Raw genomic sequence first — 9,016 nt, forward strand, 5'->3', positions numbered from 1 at the left:
AGCTTGTTGCACATTGTCTGGCTAGAGGGTCAATAATATATTTGTCCTTCAACATAGTGATAAGCTGCAGCACTTATAAAGTACATATTCATACATCAAAAGCTAACAAAGTAGCCAACAGATACAGAAACTTCTAAGCCAACACAAGGTGCTAATTCATACTTCACATTGTGCACAGCAGTAATTGGTCTGCATTCTCTAAAGGTTACAAGTCACTCTACACGGTTTACATCAGCTTCTTAATAGAGTCCTAATGATTACATTCTTTATGCGTTATGAAGTGCTAAATAATATTCCATATTTGCACTATATGTAATGTCTTTGCACTTCATCTGTTTCAAATTAAATGCAATTTTTGAAGGCTGACTTTTTCAAAATGAACTCAAAGTCTTCTGCATTGAAGTCTCCATCTGTTTGACTTTAATTTCATAAACTATTTGTATGTACCAGAAGTGGCATTGATGGAGTGTGATTTATTTTATCCTCTTATACGAATTGGTACCTGCCAATACTTTCATATGAGGTGTTGACAGTATCATTTCATGACAGTCACGTAATCACTTTCTTTTGATACGACCTCCAACACCCTGTATTAACATGCTGTTTCTCGCTAGAGTGATAGAAGCTTCAAAGCTTTGGTATCTACGTCCCATCACTATACTTTACTCTCTGTGAAGTGTTGAGTATCCCACTGTACTGAGTGCTTGTTTCATGACTCACTTTCTGTATATGACTCCTTGTTTTCCTGGGCTTCTTATTTGGGTAGAATTTTGGGTTACGCTTTACTTAAAGCTGTCATCTATAATGCCTTATAGATATCTTCATAATTTTAACGCTGCACAGAGATGAGGCAGACCCCGGAATGCAGGAGACTGATGGATTTATTTTATAGCCGAGTGCTTTAAAGCCTACGGGACGAGGCAGGCGGATAGTCGGGTCTAAAGCCGGAGGTCGAAAGCCGGGTGAGTCAGTCCTACGAATAGAGACGAGACGATGGGGCAGGAAGCAGGACGGAGGCAGACCAGGACAACAGGACAGGGAAGGCAGGGAGGAACGGGCAGGCAGGCAGAGACGACCGGGGAAGCAGGGCAGGCACGACGGCAGGACACGGAGAGGTAGGCAGGGCAGGAGGGCAAGACTCGAGACAGAGAAATGCTTAGTAAGTGTCATCTAGAATGGTAACAATACTTCGCAACTTTGGGTGTTTGCTGTGTGGTTAAGTAGCCTGGTCTGATTGCGATAATCGACGGCTTCTGTGCCGCCCCACCCCTGGGGACATGACAATAATGCATTTTAATAAGAACATAAGAAATTTACAAACGAGAGGAGGCCATTCGGCCCATCAAGCTCGTTTGGGGAGAACTTAACTAATAGCTCAGAGTTGTTAAAATCTTATCTAGCTCTGATTTAAAGGAACCCATGGTTTTAGCTTCCACTACACTAGCAGGAAGACTATTCCATACTCTAACTACACGCTGTGTAAAGAAGTGCTTCCTCAAATTTGTTTTAAAATGTTCTCCCGCTAATTTCCACTTATGGTCACGAGTTCTAGTATTTAGACTAATATTGAAATAGTCATTTGGCTGAACAGCATCCAGACCCGTTAGAATCTTATAGACCTGAATCATATCCCCCCTTAGTCTCCTTTGCTCAAGGCTAAACAGATTCAGTTCCGCTAACCTCTCCTCATAAGACATTCCTCTAAGACCAGGAATCATTCTCGTAGCTCTTCGTTGCACCTTTTCTAAGGCAGCAATGTCCTTCTTGAGGTATGGTGACCAAACCTGCACACAGTATTCTAGGTGGGGTCTTACCAAGGAATTATATAAGTGTAACATCACCTCCCTTGACTTAAACTCCACACACCTAGAGATATAACCCAACATTCTGTTCGCCTTTTTTATTGCTTCCCCACACTGGCGAGAGTGGGACATGGAAGCATCAACATACATACCGAGATCTTTCTCGTAATCAGCTACCTTTATTTCAGTGGAACCCATAAAATATCTGTACTTTATATTTCTGCTCCCTGCATGGATTACCTTACATTTATCTGTGTTAAATTTCATCTGCCAAGTATCAGCCCATTCGCTAATTAAATCCAGATCCCGTTGAAGCCTCTCTGCTGCTAGATCAGTATCTGCTACACCGCCCACCTTGGTGTCGTCTGCAAATGTAACCAGTTTACTGTATGTATTTGTGTCAATATCATTAATGTAAATTAGGAACAATAGTGGTCCTAAAATTGAACCCTGCGGTACCCCACTATGAACGGAGGCCCACTGTGACATTGTGCCTCTAATAACTTCCAATGGTCAAAATAAGAATTAATAAAGCATAACTGCATCTTCTATTGACAGTCCTATGGTATTATAGTGTTGATTATAATACTTCATAAGCTACAATGAAACTCTATACACTATAGATATGCATAAAGAATTCATAATGAATAATAAACATGGCTATGTGCTATGCCTTTTCATAAATATTTTTATCCATGATTATAATGCTTTATGAATGTATTATAATGTGTTACGGATGCATTCATAAATTCTTATAGACATGGCATTCATGGAAGGTATAACCTTCTCAATCCTATAGTTAAAATGATGGGCAGGTTTAACAGCATACTGGAAGGTTTCCAATGAATAATAGTTGCACATAATGGAACACAACTACTTTGACTCCAAGGTAAGAATTAGTGAGTCATGATTTAAATGCATACATTTACATTACTATGGGATACAAACAATACAAAACCTTAAGAAAAAAACATACATAGAAGAAAGCAGACAATGCTTAGTGAAGTATTGCATTTAAAAAGCCAGAGGACCCGCAGGCACCCCTGCAGTCACAGCCAAGGAGACCGAGGGTGAGCCAGGGGACAGTGCAGGCAGGACCCGACCCCTGTGTAGGGTCCTCTCCCCTTCCAGGACACCGATAGGTGGGGACCTGGCCGGGATCGACCCTGCTGGGGCAATGGCGGAGAAGTCCTCCTCCTGGAGGAGTCCATTGGGGCTGTTAGGGTGGTTAAAGGGAACCACTCCATCATATTATAGCTTCAAACAGTGAGCACCACCTGCAGCTGTTCGCTTTGCAATGTGAAAACTCATCCAAAGACCTGCATGAGATACAAAGAGTTTATGAGAGAGTTATCTGTTAAAGTAGATCTTAGTAGTTGCCCTGGCAAATTAATTAAACTGAAAAAGTCTTTTGATTTAAATAAACAAGCCTTTAAGATGTAATGGATTTAATCCACCGCTATTAACATAAATATTCATTTGCTTTGTGCTTTGAATTATTTTTTTTTCTTGATATCTAAATAAAGCATTCGCAAGCATAAAATGTGTTTCTACACAAGACTTTGTAAATTACGTTTTCTAATTTTAATCACTACTGTAAAAATCTCACGTCTTGGCCGTGCTATCTGCCACGCCCCTCCTATTTCCTGTTTGCCTGCCTGCCTTATCTCTTGTTTCTGTCATTTTGTTAATCGTCCCCAGCTCTCTCCTGTCTGCCTGGCCTATTGTGCTTCCCTAGTTTGTGTCCCCAGTTATCCTGCTTTTCTCTGTTTGACTCTCCTCAGTTTAATAAAACCCTTTTTGTTCACCCACCACCTCTGTTCCCGCTTCCTTCATCCTGCTGGTCGTGACAAAATGACTGGTCTCTCAAAGAAGCTTCTCGGCTGTTCTGTCAGCCCAAACTTCAAGTTTCCCAACATCCTGCTGACCGAATCCCCCTTGTTCCCCGAATCTGGAGACCCGAGAGGTCCCCCGAACTGCCAGATCCAGCCTCATCTGCAAGCAGATGTTTATATTGGCCCCTCAGAAGCCACCAGGTATGGAGGGTCCACCCTGCCATGTGGAGTAATCTGGAGATCGACTTGCTATTTATGCAAGCAGATAGGTTACCAGGGGAGCCAACCCCAGACCAGGATACCCAGCCGGCAGAGGAGGTTCGGTGGAGCTTGAGGGAGATGGAGCGGCTCGTCAAACCAGAAGCCACACAGACTGTTATTATCTTCGGCGGCACTCACCCTGTGGCCTTGTGCCTACGAGCAAATCACAGCCATGATATATTTATTGGTGTATGTAGCATCTTGTTAAATGGACCAGTGGGAAGGTCACACTCACAAAGACACTAGATTCTAGAGTTGTTATACAACCAAACCTGAGGCTTTGAATTTTTTTTTTAAATTTTGTAACTAACTTTATTTTGTTCTTTATTAGTTCTTTTCTGTGTGGAAATATGAGCTTATCTGCTGTCCACATGCGAGGGCTTGGTGGTTCAGGCCGATGCTGCAGGCACCATACAGCAGCTGGCCAGGCCACCGTAGGCTTGCTGTCCTGCATGCGGGGTCTCCTGGGACTGGCTCGCCATCCTGTCTAACTGGAAATCTTCTATCCCATACAAAAAAAAACAATCAAAGCCCTCCTTTCATTAAACAACAAAAAAAAAATTTAAATACCCGTCCTTTTGCGGTACATCAGTCAGAACAAGGTATCAAACTTCTCAATAAGGAGCACTCAAATTCATCCGCGAACTTGTCTGGGCAAGGTTTTTTTTCTTTTGGAGGCAAAATGCGCGTGTGCGGCTCAAGACAAACTGCACCTGCGTCACCCCCATTCTAGCTGGGCTACACGCACAACCTCATTCCTTCTCATATGTTATTGCTTAAATAGGCTTCATTGAAGCTCAAATGTATAATGCAATGTTTCAAGTGGCTATAAAGTGTTATGCCTTTTTGTAAATATTTATAGCCGTGTTTATAATGTTTTATGAATACATTACAATGCATTTTGAGTGTTTATAAATTACTAAAAACTTAAGTAAAGTGTTACCAAATTATCTATAATTTGTAATTATATAATAGCACTATTTAATTTTAAGTCAATCACCAGACTTTTCATGCTTGGTAAAACTTTATTCAGATAATAACCATGGTCATAACAAGCATCATTCAAAGTGCAAAGCAAATTACATATTGCATAAGCTTAAATGCTGTGGATTAAATTCAATATATGTTAAAGCATTTTTCTTTTAACTTATTTGGCATATAAGAAATTAGAATTAATCTATTTCAACAGATAATTAAAACTTCATCACATACTGATCTTTAGATGTGTGTTCAATGTTTACTGAAAAGATAACTTTTACGTGACGTCATCTAGCCCACTGGTTCACAAAATTCCACATTGTCCTGTTGGACTGGCATCGCAAATTTTTAAATAATTTCTGCTGAAGCTTTTCAGGTCTGCATTTAAAAACAAGGGCTGTGACATTACACTGTATTCCTCGTATGCCGTTCGGCTACATTATTTTTGGCTCAGGAAGTACAATGAATGAATACATTTTTAGATATCGGCAAAACTTAAATTAACAAATAGCTGTTCAACATGGAAAACATTATGCTAATTGTGGCTGTGAGTTGGTTACAGCTAGTGCCAGAGAGCTCAAAGACCCCCCCACAGCACGAAAATCAGTAGCTTTGGTTTTGTTATTCAGACCCACCACCTAGTGGGTGTCACACATCTCTGGCAGTGTTATTTTGGAGATTGGGCTGAAAAGTTTGGGAATCTGTCCTATAGCGATTTATATTGCAATGCAAATGGCAACACCAGCAAAGCAAATGACACCTTTAATTATTAAAGGAGCAGTTCATAAATTTGTACGCAGCCGTTTCTCCTTTCCTAACAGAATGCCATTTCGAGATTCGAAGATCTTTGCTTGGGTAGTGTTCATAGTTGATGGTACGTAATCTCTACAGGTTGGACCACCCAAGCTGGGTGCACACGTTACTGTGTAGGTGAAGAAGAAGGTACCATACTCAAACATGCAGGAATCTGAAACCGTTCCTCTTCTAATGTCAAAAGAGCACTTCCCAAGAAGATTACGGTTCCAAAATGAATCATCGTCATATACTTCAAATGTTAGCTTTGTGACCATATTAATATTGACAGCACCAAACTCAAACTTTTCTTGCCAGACAGGATTGTCATTATTTGAAATAATCTCTGTCTGCTTAATCTGCGTACCATATGACACCTGAACAGCGCCATCGGTTTTGGAAAATAAGTCACCATGCAACTTCTTTGCTTTCAAATTATACACTTCCAGTGTTGCCATTCCACTGGTAATAGGACAGCAGTTTGAAGCTATATTCTGATTGCTAATGCAGACACAGGCACAGTGATCCCTCACGGACGATCTTGTTCCTATCTGACAGTATTCAGAGCAGTTGTTCAGCAGTGCATTCTGTATGATGTACTCTTCTACTGCTTTCTTAACTCCCCCAATTGCTGCATGTCCACTAGGCAGTAAGAAATGTAGGGGTCTGAGGGAGTAAAATACTATATCTGGAATGTTTTTCAAGGAATCCAGCCAACTCTTGTATGCACTTGGATCTGAACCACCTGAGAAAAGCAAATCTGCTGTAGAAACATGCCCACCCACCACCTCAGAGTGGCGATCACTGAACAAGCTGCTAAAGGTCTGGTTGTGGCCTATTTTCTTCTTAAGTTCATTGCAGTGGTGGAAATTTATGATTAACGTTGAATCCTGCTGAAATACTGCTGAAGCCTCCACATCCAGGCAGTCTTTAACAGCTGTGTCTGTTAGTCCACTCAGTGTAGCCAGGCAGGTCCTAATTGCAGTGATGCTCTCTAATTTTCCACCAGTCTGCACTTCTGTAATAAAATGGGTTCCATATGTGTCAATCAGATATTGGTACTGAGCTTTAGTGTTAGAGTTGTACTCTTTAGGTAAGTTCTCGATGGACTCCAGAAACTCTTTGTGAAGAGGGGGTTTGGAAGCCACTCTGTACCTGGGAAAGGCAGGGGTGACATAAAACAGTTATTGGGGTAGAGATCAAAAATTGATTTCAATATCTTGGTCAATGTTTAATTTCATTGCTGCCTAGAATAACCATAAATATACTTTGAGTGCAATGAACTTAGATTATTTATTTCACTCTCCTTGCTAGAACCTATGCTACAAACTGATAAATGTAACATGACTTTTTGAGCCTATTTTTAAGTATTTTAGCTTTAACTCATTATTTATGTCTTGCTATTTTTCCTTGTTAGTATTTCTAAACATTTTGCAAGATCTTCCAAAAGCGAGTCTCACCTGTAAAAGTTGCAGTGAACCTGATGTTTGGTGAAGCTGTATTTGTCTTCCTTTGATTTCTTCATGGAATAAATCGCCGACCGTGATTGGGTACCACCAAGTATTATACCAGATACAAGCTTTAGGCCAATTTTCCACTTGTTTGTCACACTGGATGTGCTGTCATTGACAACAGCTTCACTGGATTTGTACACAGTGCTGGAGACCTTCATGTCACATTTGAAGAGGGCTCTCCAGTCCACCACAGCTAATGGAATCTTCTGTTGAATCCCACCCAAGTAAGGGTTTCGTGTAAGTTGACAGGTTCCATCTCCATTTCTCCACTGCTCAGCATCGATCACATATGCACCTTTGCGCTCCATCTTCACAATGTCAAAGCCTTCTCCTCCCAGGTTGTAGCCAGGGACAAAGGGAGCCTTTTCACACTCTTCTGGGTTTCCAATGACCACGGCTCCTAAGATGCCAGGAGACTGGAGATGACATAACCAGCCCAGGAAAAGGAGTCTCCACAGTCCCTCCATCAGTGGTGATTCAGATCTGATTCACTCTTAAATAAACAAAACACATACTTCAGACACATGACTTTGATGTAATATTTGATGCTGCATAACCATGAACAAGAGAAACCAGACATCCAGACCCATTCATATATGAAGTTTCCATGTTTAAAAGCACAGTCTGAGGTGGGTACCGAGGAGAAAACAGTATTGGATTTATCAGACTGCTCCTTTCCAGTTCAACAGAACAATTAGCTTTACAAAAAGCACACATTTCACACTCATTTTCCAAATGTTAAAATATAACTTTTTAAAATCAGTAAAAAAAAATTGAGAATTTCCTATCGGCTCATACGCTAACTAAAAGTTATAAAAGGTTATATCCTTCCTTTAGTTTTACATTGCATTTGCAAATTACACAACAAATATGTTAGTTGATCGAATTGCACATTTCTACACATATTTCTCTGTTGAAAATAACTTGATATATTGGATACACAAGTTACCATTCATAGGATCCTACCTTATTCAGTGAGCGGTCAAAGATAATGTTGAATATTGATTAGTGAACAGTGGGCAAATTAGGGGACTTGGTTAGACTGCTCATCTTTTATATGCAGCTTAACGGCACTCTGTGGTTTTGCAAACTTCCGTTTGCAAATGAATGATCACTCAAATGATAAGAGACTATTTGGTAATGCTTTTCATTAACTGCAATTTGCACCTTCATAATGCATTTAAAACACATTCATAAGCAGCATCTAACTGTACCTTAGCTTTCACGGTGTGTACCATCCGGCCTTGCCCATTGTGTCTCCTTCCCATTTGGCCAACAGGTGTTGCCAGTTCTTTGTCTCCTGATGGAGGAGACAGTGACACATAAGTCAAGCCAGCCACCCAGAACTAGGTCCCATATGGCCCTCTTGCCCTTGTGTTTGGTTCTGCTCCCGTCCAGCAGTCCCCGTATCGCCCCCTGTTCCCCTCGTCGCCTTGCAGCTTCTCATCACCTTCCTGTTCCCGTCCTGCAATCCCCTTATTACCCTCCTGTTCCCCTCATCACTTCACCTCCTGTTCCCCTCATCTCCAGCTTCTCATTGCCCTCCTGTTCCCATCCTGCAGTCCCCTAGTCAGCTTCCAAGTTCTATTCACCCTTCTGCTCCTGTCCTGCAGTTCCTTTGTCATATTCCAGCTCCCGTCCTGCAGTTCCTTTCTCGACCTCCAGCTCCCATTCTGCAGTTCCTTTGTGGTTCTCCAGCTCCTGTCCTGCAGTTCCATTATCGTCCTCCAGCTCTCGTCCTGCAGTTCCTTTATCGTCCTCCAGCTCTCGTCCTGCAGTTCCTTTCTTGTCCTCCTGCTCCCATCATGCAGAACATCATCTAAAGTAGCAGAGA

At 41.4% G+C, this 9,016-nt stretch overlaps 1 protein-coding gene across 1 annotated transcript; it reads right to left on the reverse strand.

The window, feature by feature from the left end:
• Positions 1 to 4,917: 4,917 nt before the first annotated feature.
• On the reverse strand, positions 4,918 to 8,246 carry LOC111838314 (perforin-1-like). The gene is made up of 3 exons (XM_023801159.2): positions 8,149 to 8,246; positions 7,129 to 7,675; positions 4,918 to 6,823 (listed from the first exon to the last, which is right to left on the reverse strand). The coding sequence occupies exons 2-3, from the start codon at positions 7,647 to 7,649 to the stop codon at positions 5,659 to 5,661; spliced, it is 1,686 nt and encodes a 561-aa protein (XP_023656927.2). The 5' UTR covers positions 7,650 to 7,675; positions 8,149 to 8,246; the 3' UTR covers positions 4,918 to 5,658.
• Positions 8,247 to 9,016: the final 770 nt, after the last annotated feature.

Source organism: Paramormyrops kingsleyae, chromosome 23, assembly GCF_048594095.1.
Source record: "Paramormyrops kingsleyae isolate MSU_618 chromosome 23, PKINGS_0.4, whole genome shotgun sequence".
Classification (NCBI taxonomy): domain Eukaryota; kingdom Metazoa; phylum Chordata; class Actinopteri; order Osteoglossiformes; family Mormyridae; genus Paramormyrops; species Paramormyrops kingsleyae.

Excerpts from the sequence above, each read along its gene's own strand:
- LOC111838314 (XM_023801159.2), bottom strand. The coding sequence starts at position 7,649 with ATGGAGGGACTGTGGAGACTCCTTTTCCTGGGCTGGTTATGTCATCTC. Across the intron at positions 6,824-7,128 it reads GTTCACTGCAACTTTTACAG|GTACAGAGTGGCTTCCAAAC; the intron begins GTGAGACTCGCT and ends TGCCTTTCCCAG.